This window comes from Neospora caninum, chromosome XII, assembly GCF_000208865.1.
Source record: "Neospora caninum Liverpool complete genome, chromosome XII".
Lineage (NCBI taxonomy): Eukaryota > Apicomplexa > Conoidasida > Eucoccidiorida > Sarcocystidae > Neospora > Neospora caninum.
In genome coordinates, this window is record NC_018398.1 from 2,853,390 (window position 1) to 2,879,396 (window position 26,007).

At 58.3% G+C, this 26,007-nt stretch overlaps 3 protein-coding genes across 3 annotated transcripts; 2 read left to right on the forward strand and 1 right to left on the reverse strand.

Annotated features, from left to right (window-relative positions):
• Positions 1-634: 634 nt before the first annotated feature.
• Positions 635-8,162, forward strand: NCLIV_063800 (conserved hypothetical protein; the record flags this gene model as incomplete). Its single annotated transcript, XM_003885931.1, has 3 exons — positions 635-2,049; positions 2,728-4,507; positions 4,992-8,162. The coding sequence occupies 3 exons, from the start codon at positions 635-637 to the stop codon at positions 8,160-8,162; spliced, it is 6,366 nt and encodes a 2,121-aa protein (XP_003885980.1).
• Positions 8,163-13,863: 5,701 nt separating this feature from the next.
• NCLIV_063810 (conserved hypothetical protein) lies at positions 13,864-19,214 on the reverse strand (the record flags this gene model as incomplete). The annotated part of the gene is made up of 7 exons (XM_003885932.1): positions 13,864-13,975; positions 14,584-14,651; positions 15,045-15,126; positions 15,430-15,569; positions 15,866-15,940; positions 16,667-16,728; positions 17,207-19,214. The coding sequence occupies 7 exons, from the start codon at positions 19,212-19,214 to the stop codon at positions 13,864-13,866; spliced, it is 2,547 nt and encodes an 848-aa protein (XP_003885981.1).
• Positions 19,215-25,075: 5,861 nt separating this feature from the next.
• On the forward strand, positions 25,076-25,731 carry NCLIV_063820 (putative plasmodium falciparum CPW-WPC domain-containing protein; the record flags this gene model as incomplete). Its single annotated transcript, XM_003885933.1, has 2 exons — positions 25,076-25,468; positions 25,525-25,731. 2 exons carry the CDS (start codon positions 25,076-25,078, stop codon positions 25,729-25,731), a joined length of 600 nt encoding a protein of 199 aa, XP_003885982.1.
• Positions 25,732-26,007: the final 276 nt, after the last annotated feature.

A 26,007-nucleotide genomic window follows, 5' to 3' on the forward strand; every position in this document is an offset into this window, starting at 1 on the left:
GGCATGTTATCTCACCTCGCCGGCGTCTTCGTTCTTGCCGTCCCATTCTTCTTTTTCGCGGATTCGCGGCCGAGCAAAACGCGCCTTTCTCACTCTCGCCGTGTCTGCCCAAGCTGGGAAATCCCACAAAAATCGCGTCTCCCGCGCAGTGCTCTCGAACCATTCGCGGAGACGCCGCTAACTGCTTGTGGTTGTATCTGTGTATGCGTGTGTGGTTTCAGAAAGTATAACACTGCTCCACTTCAACCAATAGCTCTCTCTCTCTCTTTCTCTCTCTCCCCCTATATATATATATATATATATCGGTGTCTGCACAGAAACACATCAATGGTGAGATGAGTGCTGGTGCAAAATAGGTTGGAAGTTGGTTACGAAAGTCCAGCGCTCTGTCTATCCACCTGAGGGCTTGTGGGTCATTGTGGTTTGTGAGAGAAGGCTGGGGACTTGCTCTGCTAAGAAAAGGGTCGAAAACCAGCAAGGCTGGGATGCTGAGGAATCGACGATTCGAGCAGAGCGGCACTGCGGCGTGAGCAGAAAAAGAACGAAAGAGGGACGGGTCCCGCCGGGGTCTCCTGTAGAGTTCGATACGTGGATAGGACGGAATGTGACAGGGAAGAGCCGACACGAAGCGAAAATGCGGCAGGCGCCTGACGCACGCCCCGCGGCCTCGCGCGCTCTGCGGAAGGCGTCGGGTGAACGTCCACCTGACGAGGCAGGAGTTTGTCAGCTGGGGACACGAGCAGACGGTGGAAGCAAAGAGCGTGAAGGACGAGGGAGAGGCGGGCACGCCGGACAGGCAGAACCAGACGAGCCGCAGAGAACGACGCGCGGATCGACGGTCGTAGAGGCGAGCGCTTCATCTATGCGCGTCGCGGGAGAAGACATGCGACCGAAGTGCTTCCGTCCCTCTTCCTCAGATGCCTCGCGCCATGCTGTCGGGTCTTCTCCACTGTTGTCTCCATGCCGTGTCTCTTCCTCGATCTCTGCTTCTTCATCGTCCTCGCCGGGATCGCCTCTCCGACAAGCTCGCAGTGAGGTTGCCCCGTCAGTCGAGAGGCCTTTGTGTGCGGGCCGCGTCTTCGACCGGCCTGTCTTGGCCATGCTCTTGGCCATGCTGGCTTTCCTTCTTTCTCTGTGCGTTTCGCCTTTGCAACTCTCCCCAGCGGGTGTTTCGCCTCGCGTCGCAGGCGCTTTCGCTCTCGGAGCGGCAGAAGACGCCATCGACCAGGGACAGGGAATTGACTCTTCCTCCTTTTCGTCCTTCGCCACTTCTTTCTTTCCTTCCGTTCCTTCCTCTTTTTCCTTCTTTTCTTCCTACCCTTCGTTTTTTCCGTCCTTGGTTTCTCCTTTCCCTGGCGCGGACTCCTCTTCCGGCTCGCCGCAGTGCGTCTCGTCCTGTCCCTCCTCGGCTCTGTCCAGGCCCCAGGCACCTACTGCTTCTTTCCCTTCCGGAGACGACGGAAACACCGCGTCTCTGGGTTCCAAGCTTCCCGCGTCTCTCAGCCTCTGGCTGTTTCCTTCGTCCGTGAGTTCGACTCTCTTCTCCTTTTTCTCCTTTCTTCTTCCTCAGCGCGCACGCGAACCCAGAGCGGCTGCTCAGCCCCCGTGTCGCCCATCAACCGCGCCGTGCAACGCGGAGTCTTCGGTCTGCTCCTGCCGTGCCTCTGGTGGTGCCGCTTCTTTTTTCCCTTCTTCGGATTCCTCCCTCTCCTCCCGCTCTGCCTTTCTCCCTACTTTCTTCTCTCACTTCCTGCCAGGTGAAAATGGATCTCCGCTGGGCCTTGCCCCGCCGTCTTTCCCTGCCCTGCACATCGCTGCGTCGGCCCTCGCGCTTCTCACCAGGGTGGTTCTTTCTCTCTTCTGGCTTCTCCTCTCCCTCCTCAGATCTGTGCTCCGCATCTTCTCCCTCTTCTTCCCTCTCTCTTTCGGGGCTGTCGCGACGCTCCTTGCGACGGTCAGCGGCCTCGCCTGGTGTTTCCTCGACCTCACAAATATGTCCAGAGTCAACCTCTACTTCTCAGGAGCCTTCATGGCAACGACCCTTCAGCAGTAAGCCCCTGACGTCTCGGTGTGCTTCGCAAGAATGTACCTTTTCCTGCCTGTTCACCTTCGTAACCGGCTTTCATCCAACACGGGTATCCCAGAGTAGCCGCCTTTTTCTTCTTGCCTGCCTAAGATGTTCAAAGCGATCTCTGCTCAAATGGATCTCCAGAAGCGTTAACCTCTCACCTCGGCCATGCGAACACACCAGAACGCGCGTTCCAGTTGTTTCCGCCCGACCCGCGATACAGAGGCGCATGCACCACAAAGTGAATCCGAGAAGTGTCGGTGTGATGCTGAGTACTCCAGATTCGTTTTTCTCGCTTCTGGAACTGACGCCCCGACACACACGCATCGCCAGTCCAGCTTCGCGTCGAGCGCGCTCGCTCGGCCGGTGCGCGCGGAGACGCCCGAGGCACCCAAATCCTTGACGCTTTCCTGAGAACGCGTTCAGTGGTTTGAAGCGCGTCGGGTTCATGCCCCGAACGTCCGTTCACATCCGCTCCTCGATCACCGACAAAATGACCAAAACCCATCTGCGTGTGTCTGCCACTCTCTGCCAAATAACTCTGTACCAAATAACTCTGTACAAAACGACTCTCTACTAATGAACTCTCTACAAAGGCACTCTGTACACATAGCCCAGCATAAAATTTTCCTGAGTGGGGCCTGTGTGTGACGCTTCAGGTGCGAGTTCGTGCGCCGCTCCTACCGCCCGCCGTTCTTCGTCTGCGCCACGGTCGTGCAGCATTTGTTTCTTTTCCTGAGCATCGTACCGCGACCAGCGGCGAAGGTTCCCGACCCTGGCGGGAAATCGCCGGCCACGAGAAACCCGACTCCTTCGCTACCCCTCCCGCTCCTGCCGCTCCTCTCCTCCGGTGCCGACGCAGCTCGCCGCCATCTCTCTTCTCTCTTTCGGCTTCTCGCAGCGCGTCTCCGTCCCTCCCCACAACGCAACAAAGCCCGACCGCCCTCAAACGCTTCGCCCCTCCCTTTTTTCCCTCCCGTCTCTTTCTCTCCTTTTTCTTCCCCTTCTTTCTCTTTCTCTCCTTCCTCGCCTTCTGCCGCAGCTCCCTTGTCTTCCGCTTCATCCGGTCGTCTCTTGTCGGCGTCGCCGCTCTTTCGATCGAGTCCTTTCCGGGCTGCGTTCCACGTCTTCTCGTCGCTCCTTTCGGCGCTGTGCATGCGCCTTAATTTGTTCGCCAACCTGCCACAGCGCCCGGCCTTGACTGCGCACCGGCAGCTGCTACAGCACCCCGTCACCGGCGCCGTCTCGATCATCGAGTGGCATTTCCTCCCGAGCTTCTCCATGGCTGCAACCGCCGCGCGTGCGCGCCGCGGCGCCCGCCGAGAAGCGCGGCGAACTCTGGGTGAGCGACGAAGTCCCAGCTGCGGGGCCGGGCCCCACGAGAGAACGCCCAACAGACCCGCGGACATCGAGGCGCGCCGCTGTTTCGGAGCGAGCGACGAAGGTGGAAAGGGCCCTAGTGCGCGGGGGGCTGGCGAGTCAGACGCGCAGCTGGACAACAGGAACTCGACGCGAGCTGGACTTCAGAGACGCCGCGACGGCCTCGAGACGCCGGTCCGGAGGCTGCGCGCGGCCCCGGATGCAGCAAAGCTGCAGCAAGCACGGACGGGGGCGGACGCGTCGCATGCAGAGTCGCAAGCGCGGCGGACGAGGGACAGCGCGTGCAGCCGTCCGCGGCCCCACGAGGCGCCCGCCTCGCCAGCAGAGAGACGGGTCCCGCCCCACAGTCCCTACCTTTTTTTCCGCGGACTGATTTTCATCGTCGGCGACGAGTTCATGACAGGCCTGGGAGGCGCGCACGCACGTTTTCCTTTCTCACATGCAGAGGAACCAGTAGCGTCAGTTGACCGCGAGTGCGAAGGCCAGAGAGCACGTGAGAGAGGTGAGAGAGAACGTCAGGCCGTAAGCTTTGGAGGCGACGCTAGCCTGAGATCGAGCAACAGAGCGATCGGGGAGGCGCGGCACCGGGGTCAGCCGGCGAGAGAGCCGACAATAAACAGACGCGAGAACGGCCTACCCCCCCACCCGCCGTGCTCTGTGCAAACCGCGTCGATCATCGATGCCGCCGCTCGCGCTGGGTTCATCTGCTGCGTCGTCCGTCTGAGTGCCCATCGCGCGGGAACCGCCGCGGCGCTCCAGGCCTTTCTGAGTGGCGAGGAAAGGCGAAGAAGCAGGGAAGAGACGGGAAAGAGTCAGCGGGCGAAGGCGGACAGACTGAGCCGGAACGCGAAGCGAGACACGGGGGCGCGAACAAGCAGTGGTGGGGAGTGCTCCGGAACACCACGCAGGACGGCCGACGGCGACGGTAACGCCACAGCCAACCTCGGTTCGCCCAGACACGAAATACAAGAAGAGGAAGAAGACGAAGGTTTTCTTCTACCGCCGTTGTCCATGTGTGGAAGCGGCGCGCTCGTCGACGACCCATCAGAGGAGTTACGCGTAAGGGAAAGAGATTTTCCGTGGGTTTCTGTTCTGCCTGCTGTGTTGCTCGCGCCTTTTCGTCTTGTCTGTTTTCCGTCTGTCTGGCAGTCTTCGGTGTCTTCACCATCTTGCGCAGTGCGCCGCTGTCGAGAGAGCGGCGACCGCTCTCGCCTTCTCTCTCTCCGCGGTGTATTGCGACTTCGCCTCTCGCATGGTGACGGCGAGCCGTTCCCCGACCTCTCTAGCCTCTGTTTCGTCCTGGAACGGGACACCCCAGCTCGTGGCAAATGCAGGATCACCTGGTGGGTTCATGCGTAGGCAGACACGAACGTCCATCCACATATGTAGGGATCAAGACAGGCAGATGTGTAAATAGGTAGATGCGGATAGATGTAGGAAGATGCATGTGTATGTGTGTTTGTGTGAGTGTCTAGGTGTTTGCAGATATTTGTAACCTGTTCTTTCGTGTTTTCTCTCTTGCTCCTGTTTGTGCTCGGCCCAGCTGGTTATCTCCTATGTCCATTCTCTCTGCCCCTCGTTGCCGATGACAGCCATAGGACTGTCGCTCGGCGGCAACACTCTCCTGCGGCTGCTGTCTCCGGTGTCTCCGCCCGAGCGTCCCGCGCCGCCTGCAGGGCCGCTGGCGGCTCACTCTGCCTCTTCATCGTCGTTCTCGCCCGCCTCGGCGCGTCAACGCTCTTCGCTGCGCCGCGGCGCGTCGTCGGCCTCGGTTGCGCCTCTGTGGGGGACTCCTCGAGGGCAGTCTTCTCTGCCTGACGTGTATCTACAGCCGACGCTCCTGCCTCCCGGATGCTGCTCGTGCTGCCATGGCGAGGCTCCTTTCCCGTGTGTGACGACGACTGTGGCGCGCCTGAACCGAGACGAGGCGAGGCGAGTCAGTGCGCGGCGAGAGAGGGAGGAGACAGAGAAGACCTGGGGACCTCTGGAGGCGGACGGCGCTGTAGGCACTCCCGAGTCGTTGCCCGGGTCACTGGCCTTCAACGAGGCTCCTGAAGGAGACAGCAAGGAAGCCGAAGCGCCTAACGATGCGCGTCGAGGCGTCGGCGCAAGCACACCTGACGGGGACGCCAACACGGCGCTGCATGCCGTTTCGTCCATAGCCCCGTTCGGACGTCAGACGGCGACGGAGTCGGAAGCCTTGCCCGCGGGGTCTGGTGGGCCTGAAAGGCCTCCGTGCATGCAAGCGGAAGCGCGCGAGGAGGCGGGAGAGAGCCAACAAATGGACGGGGGCGAGGCGTCTTTGAGAGACGCGACCTTGACGAATCCCCCAGAGCGAGGACAAACAGGCGCACCTTTTGATGCCTTCGGTCCCGCCGTGGCTGTCGCCACGCGAGACGAAGAAGGCCCGGAGCGGATCCTGCATGCAGCACCAGAAGCTGCGGACGAAGCAAAGATAGAACGCGGGAAATTTCTCGTGGAAGATTTGAGGAGCGACGACGGCAGCTCCCGTGGTCCAGTGATGACCCCACAACAGCCAGGACGCGACGGAGACACCTCGTCCGACCTCGAGGCTCTTCACGATCCCCAGCCTCTGCGAAACGTAGACTCGAGTCTGGCCGGAGACGCAGGCGAGACCGGGGTAGAAGAAAGGTCGGTGAGTCGGGGCACAGCGGCGCGAGACTCGGCGAGTCGGAGACCTCCCCCTGTCGCCGATGCATTTGGGCGGGCTGACGAGCGCAGTCGGAGCAGCGAGGGGGCCCGCCAGGTGTATGAGGACGAGCGCACTGGTCGCCGCAAGCGCGACGAGCGACGCGGGGTTGCCTCTTCGTGTTTGCGCGGCACAGCAGGACTTCCGTTTCCCGGCGTCTTGCCGTCAAGCGCCGCGCCGGCTTACCCGTATCCGAGTGTCGCCTCGCCCGCTCCCCGCAGGCTCCCGGAAGACGAAGGCCCGCGTCGTCTGGACGAACAGGCGAGGCGCGACAAGGCCTCGGGTGCTCCCCCGCACCGCGGCGGGGGCGCGAGCTCTCTGTCAGTCTCCGGCGCCGCGGCGCTCAGCTATCTGGGCGGGCTTTGGAGTCTCGCCTCGGCAGCCCGGGGCCCTCCGCAGCGCCCGCAGCTTCCCTCGTCTGGGTCCGCCTCGGCCTCGTCGCTTAGGCCTTCGGAGACACGCGACTCGGATGCGCTCGGTTCCGTCCGAGAGACGGCGGATGGCGCCTCGTCGAGCAGCTCGGTGGGGCCCTTCTTCCCGCGGCCGACGCCTCTGTCTTCTCTGCCTCGCAGCTCGGGGTCGGGCCGCCCGCACCCAGGCCTCGCCGCCTCCCCGCCGGCGCAGCTGCCTCACCTGTCTCTGGAGACGCACGCGGGGACGGAGGGCGGCCGCGGCGGCGCTTGGGATCGCGGGTCCTCTGTCCCCGTGGCGTCCATTCTCAGTGCCGTCGTCTGTGTTGGGCCTTTCCTCGAAATGCACAGATGCAGTGAGCGCCGGAACGCGTCCTTCGCGGGGCTCTTCGACTGGCTGTGCCTGACGGCCCTCGCCACGGACGGAATTGTCTCCTGGCTTCAGGACCTAGCTAGCTGCCTCGCCGCTTTCTTCTGTGCGGGCCGCCCGCCGCGGGAACCTCGCCCTAGAAACGCGAAGCAGCGGACGGGCGATTCGCCAGCTGGACCAAGGCCCCACGGGGACGAGGGGGCTGGCTGTGTGGCTCCCGTCGGCCTCTCGTCTTCGTCCGCGGGATCTTCTGCGTCTCTGGCGGCTGCCCCTCCCGACGCAGCCGGCGAGACGACGGAAGAGTCTGCCCTCTCCCCCGAGAGCGGCAGCTCTCGGCCTCCATCAGCGGGACGTTTTCGAGCAAGAAAAGATGGAAGCGCGTTCCCCTGTCAGCCTGCAGGAAAGCCTTCGCGGCCTCCGCAGAGTCTCATGGCACTTCCGCCCGCGCTGCCGGCTCACTTTTGCTGTCCGTGCTCTCTCCAGCGCTGGCTGGCTGCCTACGCGCAGGCGCTTTTCTTCGAGGGAGTGCCCGGCCATTTGCGCCCCGGGGCCCCGAGCGGCGCTTCCGACCGCGCCGGGCCTGAAGCCTTGGCCTCCGTCGCGTGTGGAGACAAGGGGTACGCGGAGCGCAGGCCTCTCCTGGAGTGCCGGAGCAGCTACGAGGTCGATTGCTGGCTGGCGGAAAATGCGCTGCGACTCGACAGAGTCGAGTTGCTCTCGCCCTACGCCAGGGGCCTTCAGAGGAGCAGAGAGAGGCGCCGTGTGGCGCGCCCGTTCTCGCGACCCGCTGCGGGCGGCAGCCCCTTGCGCGCCGCCTCGCGAAGCGGAGCCTTGCCCTGGAGCCCAACTAACTGCGGGGCGGCGGTCGCAGGACGGCCAGCAGAGGCCTGGGGCGAGGTGGAGACGGAGGGGCTAAAGCTACAGGAGTCAGATGGAGAGCGACGCGGACCACCAGGTACCGCTCTGGAGTCGGAGAGCGAGGGCGAACTCGACGCGGTCGGAGGGAAATGGTGGGAAGGCGAAGACGACGTAATCCACAGACGGCCAGGCGTCTACTGGAGACTGTCCCGGAGGTATCCCGGGGGTGTCTCCGAATTTTACGACGACTGGTCGCTAGGCGGAACCAGGCTCGACAACATCCCCGTGCCGACGCTGATTTTCATGTCCATGGACGATCCCATCAGCGACTTCGGCGCGGTCGACTTGTTCACCTGCTGTCGGTGAGTGCGGGGACAACAGAAAAAAATCGACAGGACAAACCGAGAGAGCAGAACTGGTGGAAAGCACCCTTACAAGAGAGCGCCTGGCTCGGCTCCTCGGGCCGCCTCATCGCAGGCGCAGCCTGGCGTTTCTCAACGAGTCACGCGCACATCCTCGGAGCTCTATAAGTCCCCAGCAGAGCCATACGGAGGGGGGGGGGGGGGGGAAAGGGGGAGACTGGTGGTGAAACGCGACTCGAGAAAGTGGGGAGGACGGAGCCGAAAGAGACAGAGTATCAAAAAAGAAGGGAGGCGGAAACGGAACCGAAATGAGCAAAAAAGGCGTCGTACCAGGAGCGAGATAGCCTGGTAATGAGACCAGGCAAGCTGCCTGGAGACAGCGAGAGAAACCCAGAGACTGTGTGTCGGCGCTTTCGACGCGAATCGCGTTGAAGTCTGCTCCGCTGGAGCTTCATATTTGCCAGGTTTCAGTTTGCCTTTTCATACTCCCGTGTCTGGTGCGTCTCTGCCACGTTCTGCCTGCAGCAATGCCAACGTCGCGTTTGCCGTCACGCAAACAGGGTCACACTGCACACATCTCGCAGGTATGTGTGGCGGGGGGAAAAGGCGGGAACGCGCGTGCCTGGCCTTGCAGCTCTCTTGCCCGCAGACAGCACCAGTCGTCTCGAGCGGTGCCAGGCCTACGTCGCGAGTACAGCGAGATCGGTGTACACAAATTGCACCATGTGCATGTGTGTACAGCCAGGAGTTACCCGTTCCTGCACGCTTTACGGGCGTAGCCACGCATCTACGTTTCCGTATCCTTATATATATATATATATATATATATATATATATATATGAGTATGTATACGTGTATATCACTACAACCCTTATGTTGTATGGGTTTTGTATCAGCTGTATTTCGTGCACTTTCGTAGTACGGAGATGTGGGTTTCGTCGGTCCTTCTGTGTTTTTGACACGTCCCCGGGCTTCAGGTTCCAAACCACGCGTTTGGTTCGCACGGGCAGCGGTCGAGTTTCTGACACAGGCGCTGACGAGCTGTACGTGGCCGTTGCCGCACGCCCGGCGCGACTCTCGGAGCGAAGCCAGGGGGCCCAGCGCGGGAGCCGGCGCCGCGCGCAGTGCGAAGCCTGGAGAGTCTACCCCGAAATCTCCGCTGCGACGAAAATGGTGAAAAAAACGTGTCTCTCGGTGGGGTGGAGGCGTCCTATACTCCATGGATGTGAGTGCATCCCCTGAAAGCGGCAACAGGTGTTTCTGAACGCTCCATTTGCAAGAGGTTTGCTCTCGGCTAGGCCTGCCGTCGCGTTTCTACGGACTTCCAGGACCCAGAGGATACGGGTCCGCTTGATGGTTTTCTTTTTTGTCGGCCCTCCCAAACAGCAAAACGGGTTATGCCACTAGAGAGATGCAAACGGCTCACTGCGTGTGCTTATCTTGGCGGAGCCGCGTCCGGCGGTTCACCGACACGGCCGTTGCGAAGCGCAGCGATCCTAGAAAAGCTAGGGAGCGACAGGACATACTGCTGCCTTTTCGCGTCGGGCGATGTCGAATAATGCGTGTGTCTGGACAGGCACACGTCTGCCGTCTGGTCCCGATATGCGTGCCTCGGCCGCATGGTGTCGCACTTTCTCGGGCGGGAGTTGTGGTGTTTGTGGAACCTGAAACCCATTCCGGTGAGGCTGGGACAAGGGCACCGACATCTCTTTATTTTCGCTCCAAGTCTCTTGGCTACGCAGGCCACACGCAATATCCAGAGCCCACCGCGGATGCTGCCTTCTGGAGCGAGACCGCAGGTGACACGACGGACCCGCACGCGTCCCTGAAGCCAGACGGCTGCTGCGGTACCTTCCCCACATCGTACAGCGAGAAAAATAGTTTACGACGCCAGCCGGCCACGTTGTATCGCTGGCCATCGCGGTGATACTACGTACGTGGTTTGAGCTCAGTCGCAAAACCCTCCCTTTAAAATTGTGTATTTCGATGAACGTTTCCCGGAAGCAAAACACGAAATAGTAGCGCCGAAAGCCACTGAACACCTGAGACGACACTGCGCCTCTCAGTGTTTTCCCACACACTGGGACAACTAGGAAACACACAGTTCAAACTCCCTACTGTGCCCTGTTCCAGCACGAAATCCCTGCCGCACACTTCGAAAATCTCCTTGCAACCTGTGATATGCTACCCTGCTTTCTCTCCAAAGGCGTCCGCCCCGCTCCGCAGGGGTGGGCCACACGCCATGCAGGCAAATCCCTAACAGATTATCTACGGGCAGACAACCGACAAAATGGGAAAATGCCGCGCACGTTGCACACAACCCGTGCGGGCATTCTTCCGCTGGGGCCACACACACATTTCCAGCGACAAAAACCGTGACCGCCGGGCACCTCGCGCTGCAGCGTCTGGAAAACAAAGCGTGCGATCCCACTGCGTTGTCCCCGGGTGAAAATATGGCCTGGGGAGACACCTGTTCTCGCACAGGCATAGACGCGGTAGACTGAAACGCGAGGTCGTTTGCCCGAACATGCAGTCGAGCTTCTCGACGAAGCAGTTTTTGCTGGACCAGATTGCAAATTCTCTGACCGTCGAAATGATGTGACGCGCCCGCCATGACTTCAAGCGCATGCAAGGCTGTCGCGACGTCCGATCCCCGTTTCAGGCACACCGCCCCCTCGGAAAGCCTTTGGCGACCGAATTGCGCGGATTTCCATCACGACAAGCAGTGCTCATCTCTTCCCTCACGCGTTTGCTTCCCTAACCTCAAAACTACATCCCTCTGTTTACGCAGTTCGACTGCACCCCTGCGTACCTGCAGGACCTCGTCGCGGCGACCAGCCTTCGCTGAAGGCGCCCCTCCCCCCCTTCTCTCTAAAACCCGACACCTCTCTCCTGATTGCGTCCTGCTTTGGTCGAGGTTTTCGCCAAACGTTCACTTCTTCGTTCGGTTCTCCTGACAAAGCCTATATCCCCGCGCCACCGAGTTGGCCGCGGTAAGGGCCTCCCGTTGCCGAGAGCTGCCCCAAGCACTTGTACATGGAACACGACTTCAAGAATCTACTACCTGTGCGACTGGGCCTAGAAAAAGACAAGACAACTCACAACAGAACCGACACACAGCCCGACTCTGTTTGTGGCCTTGGGGAACGAACTTTCCCGCTGCAGGCCACAAAAGCTGCCGCCTCTGCCGAGCAGACGCGGGCAGCAGAAACTCCTGGGGTCCCCACCCACGCACCTCTCTGACGACCCAGACGCGGCGGGGTCGCTCCTTGCAACTGGCAAGAGGTGCGGGCAGACTTCAGCAAGAGGCAAATGGAAAAAAAACAAGCGCCCGCTCCGACGCGCTCGAGCACGGCACCGTGGTGACTGGCGTCGCTCACGGCTTGCTTTGGACGCTCAAACGCGCAGAGCTGGACGCGCGGTGTGTGGTCGCCTCCCTACATGCGTGCACGCCAATCTACGCGTCTCTGCAGACCTAGACGCGCGTACAACTACAGTTTTTAGGTGCGAGGCACATGAACCACACACACACGCGCGAGGCGGGTGCATACCCGGCCAGGAAAAAAAACAAAGCAGGCTGTCCTCCGCCTAGAGGGCAGCACGCGATGCAGCAGTGACAAAGGCCGCGCTCGCCGCCGCGAGCCCAAGAGGGGATAGACGGGTCCCGCATGCAAGCAGGAAGCGGAGCACACGAAACGCACTGTCTAACCCAGCCTCGGGCCAGTCGACGGATACGAAAGGCGGCGTGTGTGTCGCTTCTCCGCAAACAACTCGGACGGGTGCGGCAAGATCAAAGCAAAGAACAAACCAGCAGCGGAGTGGAGCGCGCTGCACAAATTCCGCAGGATCGGGTGCCTTCCACACGACGGCGAACCCGCCGTGCGCTCTACACAACTACATGCATGCTTTTCCACACCGCGACCCACACAGAAAAGCCATAAACTCGAGTGGAACGTGCATGTACACACCGCAAGAAACAACGGGACAGGACCCCATATCTATACAGTTTTTGTCGGAAATGCAGACTGCATAGAAACGGACGTACATCACGTGCATGCGGCGCACTCTGCCGCGACTTGAATGTGCACTAGGGTACGTCTCGTGCGCTCCCCCCATTCCGCCCCCAGTGTAAGCCTCCCCACGAGTTGACTGCCCAGTGTGCGAAACTTAACCCGATTCCTAACGCAAAACTCTAACGAGCGCGCCACTTGTGAAAAGGATTGAGACACAAAAGTACATATATACACGATTAAATATGTATATGTTTATATATAGCTTCAGGTAATATACGAATTCACTCCCGCACACGGGCCGGCGTCGTGTCCGGCCCCGCAGTCGCACCATCCCCGGACGCTTCGTCCCACGAGGGGCCAAAAAGTCCAGGGATTCCTCGCTTCAGGCGTGCCTCTCGCTCGGGTCGTCTTTCGATCTGTCCCCGGCACACGCCTCCGTCCCATCGCGCAACTCCCGTCCCTCCTCGCACCGGCCGGCTCTGCCGGGTGCGCGGAGACAACTGGTGAGATGCGGATCGGACCGGTGAGATCGCCGCAACTGCGCTCTCTCGAGCTCCACGGGCAGCGTTTCGGCGAAAAATATGCGAAAACTCCGGAACCTTCTCGCTTCAGCTGAAGCGCAGACGCCTCTCTTTCTGGTCACACGATGGGGGCTCACACGGCGCGAAGAAAAATTGGCCGTCTCTCTGCGTCGCCGGAGAGCGTCGAGACGGAACTCGTCAGCCGAAAAAAAGGGGGCGCACCACGAAAACGGCGCGGAAAAAAACATTCGGAAGATCCTCTCGTGTGACGGACAGAAACGGAAACGGTCGTAGCGAGGGTAGCCCAAGAGTCCGACGGGCGAGCGGACCTGTTGGACAGCCCAAGGCACACACTCCCGGCGCAGCGCATGCGAGCACGCGCGTGCGCGGTGCATCCGACGACCACAGCGCCTGCCGAGCAGGCGCTAAAAAATCTAATTCAAAGAACCGCGTAAAAGCTGATTCTCCACCCACACACACGCTGGACGCACATCGGGTGCGCAGCGATCTCTCGCGTCGAAGGCAGGAGCCGCCCCACCTGTCTCCCCTCTCACACCGCCATCCCCTGTTCTTAGGAAGCCGGCCTCGGCGGCCGCGTCGCCTCCAGAGCCGCAAACCCCGCCAGCGCACGCGCACCTCTCGGAGGGGTCTGTGCAACGCCTGCACTTCTCCGCAGAAGCGCCGCGAAAAAGTGCTGGGAGTCCCAGCGGAGAGAGCCTGATCTGGTTAGACGGCTAGTACGTGGCACATGTGAGGCTGTTGCCTCAAGCTCTTTGCATGCCAATGTACCAGAGCTAACCGTGTTCGGAAGCCGCACGCTTTGCATCGTCGCGCGCGGCGTCCCGCTCTCTCGCCAGGGGTTCCAAACCGCCTTCCCGTCTCGGCAAACGCTAAACGAAGCTCAACTCCGTCTTTTAACACAGACGCCCAATCCTCAGTGTTTCCTGCATGGAGGCCAAGCCCGCCTGGCCGCAGAAAGTCTCGCGACACTCTCTGACAAACCTTCCCTTTTACCTCCGGCCTTCCGAACTTCAAACGAGGCAGACACCCGGCAACGGTCCTGGGGGCGAGAGGCTGTCCGTGTAGACCGACAAGGGACGACAATTCTCCGCAGTTTTGTGAATTCCAGTGTGCGCCCGAACGACAGGGCCTGTCACCCCCGTGGGGGCGCTACGTCCCCTTTGATAAGTCCGACAGCTGGGCTGCGAGTGCATCCTCTTCTGCAACGATACGCTCAATAGCTTCATCGTCTCCCTCAGCTTCGTTGAAGTCATCAAAGTAACTGCGCACACGCGACGCAACACGAGGGAAACGGCGTGCGTCCACGCTCCCGCTGCTCCCACGATGACACAATTTCTTCCTTCTTCCGAAGAACACAGATAAACGCCCGGGCACGCGGCCGCCTCGCGGCTGGCACTCCCCCCCCCCCCCTCCCTCCCCCGCACAAGTCCAAACAAAGTGGAGACCTACGCAATATCAGGCCAAGGCATATGCACGTTTACGCATGCATGTGTGTATACATATGTATTCGCTTGATTGTGTGTATACAGACGTGAAAACGTAGACATACACTTGCGAGTAGATTTATACACGACTTGTATTTCTGAAGCGGTTGGGCAGACCCAGAAAGGGCTGTCAGAAGAGAGCACACGCAGTCAGGCAATGCACGCCAAATCCAAATATAAATATATATATATATATATACGTATATTAGAACACGCAGACGTGTCTGCGTCTGTGTTCACATCTACGGCTAAACATTCCAGATGCCAGCATGGGCTGTATGCATGTCTCCATAGCTGGAAAGTGGTTGAGAGCCGCGATGGATTCTGCTCGGTAGAGACGCATGAGGCCTGGGTGAAAGCCGAAGGTGCGTTTTGGGTGGCTTACTGTGACACCATCCAGGAGATGAAGTTGTCGATAGCTTGATCGTGAAGAAACTGTGCAGATTCGATCTTCTGTACACACAGGAGCAAGACACAAATCGCTGGGCGTCGCCGCGTTCGAACCTGCAGAGCTGAGCTTCCGCGTCCCTGCCGCATGTCGAAACGGATAAGAACCGCCTGAGAGCAGGCTGACCCGCTGGCCCCGACACGTGTACCGCTGCTTGTGGCTGTGTCAGGTGTTCGAGGCTGTCTGTTCCTGTCGAGGTTTCCTGGCAGCACACGAGGAGGCGTGGAGCAGAGGAAATGCTTCTTTTCTTGTCAGGGTGTCGCTACGCGAATCGCACCGGAGGAGCGGGAGAGGCAAAACAGCCCACATGGCGTGGTTATCAGGGAACGGAATCCGTTTGGCAATGCGTTCTCTAGCTAGGTTCCGTCCACAAGCAAAACGGAAGATCGCGCACGTACCGCAATCCCGTCTCGACGGTAGACTTCGACTCGACCAGTGGGTTGGCTCTCGAGGACGCCATTCAAAAAGTCGAGTGCCGTTCTGAACGGTGCAGAGGCAGAGAAGGGAGACGAAGCCCAACGCAGAAAATGAAACAAACCCGCCCTGCTGTGTTTTCGTGCGAGCATGCACATACCGGCCCTGAAAGCCTCTCCTTGAGGAGCGCAACGGGCGAAAGCCACAGTCGAGAAAAGAAGAGGCGCGCAGCTCAACAGCGTCGTCTCTGAAGCACCTGGGGAAGCGTGAGATGCGCACGGGTTTTTGCAGAGGCACGCGACACGCAAAGTACTGTCGACAGGAGTGCATGCGGGCGGAGGGACAACACCCTTCGGCAGATATGCTTACATGACGCATGCCCTGTCGTATTTGTTTTGTTCGAGAATGTCGAGCATCCCTTGAATGACCGACGGCTCCGCGTGGACGACCTCGCTGAGGTGTTTCTTTCCGTGGTTCAAGCCCACGTGCAGAAGAGACACCGCCGCTTCCTAGATACAGGGACGAACAGACAAAGCGACGCGGGCGCCTCCAGGGAAACAGTCAAATGCGAAAACACACACCCGTGAGTATCACCTACGCAACGATGGTCTTCACGGCAGACGGAAGCAAAAAGGCCTCTCCGTTGTCCCCTCCTAAACGCTCTCTCCAGCCGCCGCTCCCTCCGCCTTGCTCACATGGGTGCTCCGGTTTCCGTGTTTTTCGGCATGTACAGATGATCCAACGGGAAAGCGACAGTCACCAGACGAGTCGCGCGTTACGGACACCTGGGCTTCTGGCGCCTTACCCTGCGAATATCGACTGGCTCCGCTGAGTGCAGAATCTCAGCCAAACCGCGAATTAAGGGGACGACGTAATCCGTCTGCGACGCAGAAGACAGCCAAGCACAACGGGCCTTAAAAAGCCAGGCGTGCCCGTGAGACGTCTACTGCGAATCCATCGAGGCCTTCTCGGAGCAACCTCGCGCGTGCCTACCCATCACTCCCGTGCGGTGCATGCGTTGCAGCGCCGCGGAAAAGCACGTGGTCAGAACGGGACAGCCAGCATCCACGCTGCGCGATCTCTGCAGATGCGCGCTGAGATGAGTTACCTGCTGTGGAGGGCCGGCTGCGAGGCTGGCGACAAGGGAGAGTGCGGCGCAGAAAACACCCCTGAACAGACAGCGCACCGGCCGAAACGAGAGTCACGCGGCGCACGAAAAAGACCATACTTGGCCTACCTACGACCACTGTCCTTTTGACGTCGGCACGGACGATATGGTACATCCTTTGGACCAATCTATATTGGGGGGGTCGAAACAAGGTGGTTGATGAACCAGTGGCCATCCAACTCCTTTCGTATACACCCCCCAGCAAAAGGTATTTGCAGAAACCTAGGAATCCCATGTGAAGATGTGTAACATGGAGTCTAGCTTCACTTATCAGATTGCATACGTCCGTATGTGTGTAGTCTGCACGCGACACGAGACGCCCGCCGCGATGCTTGTGGTATGAACTGGCCGCAAGAGAGCCGGTCGTCTTTCAAATAAATCGTTTGCCTGTCTCCTGCCCTTCTCTGCTACGCTTGCGAATCTGTGGGGGCGCCGCACTTGTTCCACCGCGGGCTCCGCCACGAACGGCTCTGGCTTGAGGGCAAGAAATGTGCAGGGAGCTGGGCAGCCGAAGCGTCCACGCAGATCCAGGGCGACGATCCTTAGCCAGCGCTACGAGACGGCTGAAACAAAGTGGCGCTGCCGTGTCCCACCCAGCGACCGCGGGGAGTGACTGTCTTTTCAGAAACTCGCACTTGCCTGTGAATGGTGCGTCGTTTCTCGAAACAAGAGGCGACAAGGTCGCGGAAAGCCTCGCCGCCGACTGCCACAACTGCGCCCGCCCAGCAACTACGCACGCGGACATTGGAGCAAAGAAGCGCTGCACAACATCGAGCCCAGACACACACAAAACAGAGAAGACACCTTAAGGATATCCGCCGCTCTAAAACCGAAAAAACATCGGCGCCACACACTCCAGGCCACTCAGGTCTGCAGCGGAGTCCGGCACCGCCGTGCGAGCGCGTGGTCTGTTTGTCGCGGACAGCAGCCTTTTGTGAGACTGAGACGAACTGCCCAGCGGAGACGCGCGCGCCTTACCGAGGATTTTCAGAGCCGGGATGAGAATATCCGCGCCGTTCTCGTTGAACCGCGCGAGCCTGTCAGTCACGCCGTCGCCCCTGTCGCCCACCAATTCGGAGGTGGTCACATCTAAGGGCCCGCCAGCCCCAAAGCGGGGGACGGTGCCCGCCTGAGCGCGTTCCGCTGCCGGCGAGTCCATGCTCCCTCCCTTTGCCCCGAAAGCGAAGGTGCTGTCGATTCCCCCCGAGAACAACGCCTGGTTGGTGCCTTGCATGGCGGCCGCTCGTCGTCTTGTTCTCCACGTCTCAGCCCCTTGAAACGCCTCGAAAACCAGGCGAATCAGAAGACTGACAATCTCGGGGGCAACAAGTTCCAGTGTCTTGGCAGTTTCCTCTTCGGCTGCGGCCGCTGCAGCCCCTGCGCCGGAATGGTCTAGCGTGCGCTGCATGGCCGCCTTGGATCGATGGTGAGGATCCACAGCGGGGACCACGGGGCCGCGCAAAACGGCTTCCAGAAAGAGCAGCAGAGACCAGAGCCCCTCTGCAACAGCTGCGCGCCGGTCGTCGTTTGCAGGCAACCGAAGCGCCGCATGCTGGTGCTCCACTTCAAGTCTTAGCAGCGCGTGCAGCACCTGCAGCCCCCCCAGACGAAGTCCCGCGGTAGCTCCTTCGCCTGCGTCTCCATGAGTCGCGAGCTGCCGGCGCCCTAGCATGTCGTCAAGAATTGCCGGAGTGGAGCGCGGCAGCTGGAGAAGATTCCCCAGCAGCCAGCCGCCGGTGCGAAGATGGAGCGCAGGAGAGTCGCCCGGAGTGGCGGATGCCGTGGAGCCACAAGAAGCGGGCTCGAGAGCCGAAGCTTGGGAATCGAGCTGGAGAAGTGCGTCCTGCATAGTTTCCAGAGCTACCACGACTCCACCCTGTTCGAGTACTCCACCCTCCAAGTCCGCCGCAATGTTCCCCAAGGCGTAGACCACTTCGTGTTGAATCTGACGCAAACGAGGGACCAAAGGATGGACTGATCCGGGCAGGCGCTCTGGAGGACCTGCGGCTTCGATGGCTCCGCGCAGCCGCCGAAACACCGAGAAGAGAAGCGGCAGCCAACACTGAACAGCCACATCGGGCAACGGCTGTGCTGCGACTGTAGCTGCGATGCAGCCACAGGCATGCTGGAGCAGGCGCAGAGCAAATTCTAGAACTAACGGAGAACACATCTCTCCTCTCCTGTCCAGAGAGAATGTCGCCGCTTCTACGGCTACTGCAACAATCTCGCGTATCGGTTGAACAAGAGAAGCCATGAGCACAGGGCCCATACAGCTCCGCGGTTCGTTCCCAGGATCCAAACGGGGGGCCAAATGAGGTGGTCCGGATGGAAGTGCACTCGGATTCTCCTCTACGAGTCCTGGGAAGCACGCCATCAGTTCGTGAAGGAGCTTCATCAGGCGCAGCACTTCCTCGTGTACCGGCAAGGGGCGAGCGCCTTCCCCGCCAGTGGCAAACGGAGGGATGGGAAGAAGGCCTTGTAGCTGCTGAACAATGGGGCTCAGCGGCTGAGGAAGAGGCGGAGCTTCCAGAGGCATGAACTGCCGTCTTCGCGACGCAACAGCCTTATCCCGGTCGGAACGGCGCACCCGCAACAGGTTTGAGTGCCGGGAAGCTTGCTGCAGCGACGAGGCTGTCGGTCGAGCACTCTTGATCCCCTCATGGTAGCGATGCCCTGAGGAAGAAGTGTGCAAGAGCGCCGACGCATCCGATGCGATCGCGGTCCGGCCGGCGTCCAGTCCAGGAGCGTTGGCTACCGTTTCACTCCCTTGCTGGTATGCAAAGGGGGAGGGTGCAACACTGTCCGGGGCGCCCTGTGAACCACCTCGTGGGCCTTCTGAAAAGAGGGTCCGCGCCGGCGCGGAGAACACGTCACTCGGTCCAGCGAGTAGCCCTGATGTTGCCGAAGTTGAAGATTCTGCCACATCCGTTTGTTCAGGACCGCCACAGGAAGACGAGGGGTCGCCAGCCCGCTGAGGCGGCTCCATCAGCAAAGGATGAAAGGTACAGAGGACCCACGGGGCACGCAAACACCGGTGCTCTGTGATTTCTAGTGTTCATAAAAGGCAGTTCTGGTCATTCTGGGGAAAAGATGGCGAAACGCAGAAATTTCCGTGGATGAATGACGGAAAACTCTTTCCTCAAAGCCTAGAAGATGCCAGGAAGTGGCCCGGCACTGCGGCTATCCTGGGCATGTCTCAAGTGACTTTTACGGTGATAAAGAACCGGACGCAACTGGAGGAGGAGAAACTGTTGCTCCCTTGTATAACGGCCAACCTCCGTGGGGAAATCGGGAAAAAAGGAAACAACGGAAAATCCGGAAAGTACGACCGAAATTCGGAACGTAGAGGCTCTTGGGCATCCAGCCACCACAAGTTTGCCGACCCAGGCTTCGCCAGAAAAATCTCAGTATCGCGCACGATGCTAAGAAAATATACGCCATAAAAAGGGGGAAGTAACGTGTGGAGTGGTTCGCATCGCTTTTTATCTCACACGGTCGAGTGAAACGTAGTGCAGAAGCGATTTCGTTGGGTGACAAGGCATGCCAATTTGCCTGGTTTCATCCACCGGGAACAGCAGGCTGGGAGTTCTAGATGTGCCGCAGCAGCGACGACTGGTTTTGTAGGGGGAAGGTTCGCAGCGCTGGGATGATGACCTCAGGTCTTCCTGCAACCGATCACTGCCGTAAGTGTGCAGGGTAGCGGGGAAGGCGGATGGTGGCTGAAGACCACCTCGCCGTCTACCCCGACAGCGGCGCACGACCGGCCAATGTGCCGGAAAGACATCACAATTCCATGAATGGAAAGCCGCTCACAAATCCTGTCGGATAGTACCGGACCGTCGGAACAGATTGTTCCGCAACTTTTTCCTCGAACACATGCGACCTTCCCCTCATCGCCTACAGTCCAGATGCGGATCTTACTGACGACGAATAAGTGCTCGTTGTACACTGCAACAGCTGGGATTGTGCGGGACGTCGTCTTATCTTTTTGGGGAGAGGCCCCAACGACTACAGCTGTCTACAAACCTCCCCATACTGAAGCTAAGTGGCTTTGTCCCATGTACTTAACCATATTTCTTCAAGGAGAACTCCGATGGCATGGGATGAGCGCTATCTCCAGCCTTCGCTGTGGCAGATTATGTGGTAGGCAGAGGAAGCATGCTGCCACTTGTGCACACTCACCATGCCCACGCGAAAGCGGACATGTGGTTCACCACGTCCACCGCTTGCGCACTACATTCAATGAAGTCCACAAATTCTTCCAGCAAAAAACACGAGGAGCACTCTAGGTTTTTACATGAGGTCAGTAAGTGGAAGTCCGCGTTGTCGCGGGATCGGGTGTCCGACGATAAAAATGAGTCTGGCGCAGAAACTGCCAAAGAAACCGTACAATTTCGTGGCGTATGCTTTGTGAAGACCGAAGGAAATAGAAGCCACACTGAAACATCCTGAGATAGAATCGAAGCCGAGAAAGGGCTCCCTGAGTGACTTGCGCCACACAATGTGTAACAGCATTCGCGCGACGGATGGGCCGGAGCTAGCTTTTTTGCCGGCAAGTTTACCCGCTCCAGAGTCCCACAAACCTGCCAGGGCCTCAACCCTGCACTCACTTACAGCTATACATTCCTGTCATGTAGTGCCTCGCTGAAGTCACATGATCACTGTTGAAGAAATTCCCACTCAACTTTCTCAAGTGCGTGCCAAGGAACGGCTCAACTTTGTTGGGCCGTAGTCGCCCTCGACCATTTCGTCGCATCTGAGCCCTCAGGAGTCGTACGACCAGTCACTTTGGGTTACCGAGGAAGTCTGGGTCGTCTTGAGTTTGTTCGATGTTCATGCTTCCTCTGGAACAAATCCCATAAACCCAGGGATGTGCCGAAGGCTAAAGCGAAGACAGGGGACATTACACATCCGGAATGGTACGATTGGGATTGTGGGTGACGCTGCATCAGTACTGCGGATCCGTCGAGGTGGATCTCTACCTTGAGAAGGTGGAGTTGTCGGAAATTGGGTCTACTAGCTTACTAGGTCTGAGAAAGATTTGCTTTGTTCACCGGCCGGGGAGGCTTGTCCTTTGTCTCTCGCTGGTAAGGGATAGGTGGTCTTGTCCGAGTCACATAGCCCTTTTAGTGGGGACAAACACACCAAGGAATCAGAAGGCAATGTAATCTAAGTAAAGAACCGAGCGTGATTTTAGCCAGTGTGCGTCTTACCGAATATCCCGGAATATGGCCCTCATAGCCGGGAGTGCCTTTCCTGTTATGCATAAAAGAACAATTGGGGCAGTTGGCGAGGCATGCCGGCACGTGATGGGACGTAGGGATAAATTAATCCGATACGGCACCGCTGCAAAAGAAAATACTGTGATATCACGTACGTCAAGTCAGTTCTGTTGAAAGGGAGAGAAGTAGACGTCGTAGGGAGGAACTCCGTGGGTGATTGGCCTGAGTGCCCTATTCCTAGGGGTACAGCACCGAGATGTTGAGACACATGCCTTCCATGGGAACAGATCCCCGTCATACAGCAGACATCTCCTGCCTGACAGGACTGTAGTGAAGTCTGGAAGAATATGGCATCTGGAATTCTGAAGCATATGTCATTGTCTTCTCTCCGTTCTTCGTCCTGCACGAACGGTACACAACTATGTGAAGGTAGTTCACTTGCTGCCAGCTGACAGCCGCAGGAAGCTGGCGCTGCGTACCTGACGTATACATAGTCTCCCCCCAGGGCCGGAGGAGACAGCTTGGCCTATCCGCCGCATTGTACGGACTTGTCTGTCGTCTGCGGTCGCACGTTGACACAGACGAGAGGCGAAGCACCAGTGCATCTTCGAAAGCACTAACAAATGCTTCACCGCTCTCTGGAAACATCTATCAAATTCTGACGTTTTGCCTCCTGCGATTCCCATGCCTGCGTGAGAAACGCTCCTATCGTACCGATGGCGAGGTACTTCAACGGCTTTATGGATCGTGCTCATGTATTCTGATTTCCACTGGTGGGTCGCAGTGGCCCCCCCATCGTTTGGCTGCTCCCTCTGCCCCGCCGTGGCTGTCCGTCTTTCGCTCGCGCCGTTGCGCCTGAGAGCATCCTCAGTGAGGCTCGTGGTAACCCTCTCTTCTCGACAGAGAAGCGGAGGGAACTCGTGTTGGTATAGCGTTTTGGGGAACCCGTCTAAGTAGCCTGTCTCCGGCGGAGGGTAGCTTGCTGCTGCTTCGCTGTAGAAACGTTGTCTCTGGGTCGCCATCTTGTTCAGTACTAATGATGACAACACAGAAAGGGCTTCGACGCATACTATACGTGGCATTACCGCCTAAACAGAAATGGGCACGGTAAACCTGTCCGGGTTTGGCGACTTGGGTAGCGACTTGGGAAGACAGCATTCGAGACCTAGTGTCGTGTGAAGGAAGGTATCCTGCTCCATAAAAGCGCCTAGTAGAGAATGTCCGGTTCAACAACATGCGAAAGGTACAATCCCTGGTAGCTACCATTCAGATGTGCTGGGGGCATGCAGCCTATCGCTGGCCCCCACTCAGCAAGCGAGGCAACCACGGGCGATCAGCGCGTTTCAGTTTGACAGTGATCAAGTGGTTAAGCGGACCCTCAGGTCCGAGGACACCTGCTTATCTACGGCTCCAGAAATTCTCTAACCCTGAAGCCGTTGCACACCAAATCATTTTAACAGCGTCAGCCTAGTTGTGAGTAGGCGATATCAACGTACGTGGCATACGCAAACAAGGACGCCCGATACGACACCTGCGCCCCACCCGGCCCTTGAGACACGTCAAAGAGACACGAATGGCGCTGATCTAATGGCCTCCCAACTGCCAGGGGCAGTTATCCAAACAGGGTGCCAACCTTGTGTACGAATATCATGATATTCATTTTGGTAGCCACAGGTGACTCCGTGCCACTTCCCTGACAAGCTTGTGGACTCCCCTCGCTGATGAGGGCTTGTGGTGGCAAGAAATTATGTCGTAGTGTCCATGAATAAACCAACCTCGGGCGCCCGCAGCGCAAAAGTCGAGATAGTGAACAACACAGGTATCTGATAACGGAAAGCATACATCATCGTGAAGAAACCATGAAAGACATTAAAGGGTGGGCTGAGTCGCAATTGTGGTCCACACATACAGCGTAGCGCAAACAATAAGAGCCAAGAGGGAAGCTCCCCTCCCACAAATACAAAAGGACAAGCTGGTCTGGGTTCTAAAGCACATCGTTCGAATGCCCGAGTAGGACGAACTTGAGCTGCCGCCCTCACGAAGAACACTAGAGGCCATTTAAGAAGTTCGCGAGCGATTGAAGCAACTGTAAGGACACCTTGGACCAACCGGTGCAAGCGTCGACATCGACGGAATACTCCGTTTCGCTATTTTTCCGGACGTGGGCGGTAACGAGCCCTCACTGTCACTCGATCATCACAATGAGAGGCTTCAATCGTTTTGTGTATGCAGTGGTGTGGGCGGCAAGCTTTATGAGCAGTCAAGCTTTTCGCTTCCGGGCACCACCTGCTTCATTAAGTCTCTCGGGGCAGGAACTGTCCTTCTCAGGAAGAAATCGTCAGGCGCAGTACCAGCAGTCAAGCCTCCTACATCAAGTGCTCCAACGCGAAGCAGAGAAAACTGCTGACTGCAAGCGCAGAGCGACAGAAGCCGCGCGACAGGCTGCAACGCCGATCCCCTCTGAAGAGGAGCTGCGCCAGCAGTGCCTTGCACAAGCACAGACCGGTTTATTGAAGGTAGTTGTCCCCCTGGCCTTAATTCACCGGTGTTTATGAAGCCCTGCCTCGAGCAGGTTCCGTTTACGCACCGACGCCAAGTCGAAAAGCAGATAAAAGAGAAATGTGAAGGGGAAGCAGAAGGTAGGTGCTTGTGTTTGCTGCGTAGGGACGTGTTGAGTCACGTCCGCTGACACGACAACTGGTACAGAACAAAACGCCCAACTTCGGGAAAACCAGAAGAAGGCGCGTGACACTGTCGAGCACTGCGAAGATCTAGTAAGCGATGACGGAGTAGATTAGTTTGAGTGGCCGTCGGTAACAAAAACGGGGCGACAGCTACAGGGCACGGTTGACAGAGCTGACGAAGCAGCACAGAAAACGCGCTCCCTACAGGCGTCAGCTCTGGGATATGACCTCACAGATTTGGAAAAAACAATGTCGCCTGAAGTCGCGAGAGCCTTGAGAGCCGCCTACGCCGAGGCTGAAGGCTGCGATCACGACTACTCGTTGCTCTGTCCTTTCTCTTGGACAGAAGGCAACGACGGCTCGGCCTGCACAGCTCCTGCTGCGTACATCGGTGAGTCTCTCGCATCACCGTCAAGGGCAAACCCGGCAAACGACATGCGTTCGTAGGGCGGTGTGAGAAAACCCAGAACTTTGCCCTATCTAAGGAAGAAAAACAAGCAAAAGAACGAGAATGCCTCGTCACGTGGCCATGGTAACAGACCCTGCAACTTCCTGTTCGGTCGTAAATAACTAGCGACACTTCCTGCTAGTTTGAAAAAATGTGTGCGCGACTATGCACAGCTTTGTCCATCTGGATGGACCGAGTAGGATGCCGGTCACCATACTCATAGGCGTGAGATATAGACTGGTTTGTAGGGTTGGTGGCGGCCATTGTTCTGCACCATTCTCCTATTCCGGTGAGCCCAAAGGAGTTCTTTTGCACTGCGCGCCGGCTAGTGCGCATATCCTTTTCTACTAGGACGATGTTCGAGAACATCGAACTTCGCTGAGCTTTCTCCGTATGCTATTGGGCGCTTATCCTCGGCGGGCGATGATCATGAATGTATCGTGGATTCAGGCGAGAGAGAGAAAGATGGAGTGCCGCCTGTGACTCCTATTGTATGAAGTCGCTTCAAGATTGGAGCTTTTATCACGTGTACTTTTGGACATCATCATTCAGGGCCGTGCCAAGCTCCGTGCAAAAGGGATTTTTCTCTCCCGTGCCCCGATGGCTGGACCTCGATTGGTATTTGCTACGGTGCTTCGCCTGGCAGAATGACCCCGGCACTCTGATTCGACTTACAGGGGGGGAGGGGAAGTGCAGAGCACCAGAGGGCTACGTAGGCCCTTGCGGGCCTGTGGAAAGCATTGGCAACTTAGACTCCGAAACCAAGCAACTGTTTGAGAAAAAATGTAACGTTCTTTTCCCCTGCGAAAGAAAATGCAGGCGTGACTACTCTTTCGCTTGTCCCGCAAGCTGGAAGAACGTAGCCTTAGAGAAGTGTTCGCCCGGGGTAATGACGACAGCAACCGTTTTTGCGTTGAGATCGCTAGGCGCCGTTTTGGACAGGGCAGCTACGCAGGTCCCTGCAGAGAGGAGGTCGATTTCTCCAGTCGAACGTTGCAAGACAAAATGGCCTTCGAGGAGAAATGCTTAGCTGACTGGCCATGTGTCGAGGAGAAATGCGAACGCGATTTCACTGCTCCATGCCCCCTCGAGTGGGCAGAGGCACACAAAGCTTGCATGGCTCCGGTATGGGTTTACGGACAGTGTTGAGTTGCCGAATTCTGTAACAGCCCTCTTTCAGGCTCACTATGAGGGACCTTGCGAGGAAAGGCAGAACTTCGTCAGCCTGACACCAGACGAGAAGGAGGCTGCTATGGAAACATGTGAAGGTCTGTGTGATCCTGTCAATATGGCAACGACAGCACCACTGTAAAGTGCTCCTACAGTATTCTGGCCCTGCAAAGGCGGAGAGGCTCTGCTGCGTGACATGGTACGGGGCAGAGCGCGTGGTTGTGCACCAACGGGTAGTTGATTGCTTGTCTAAAT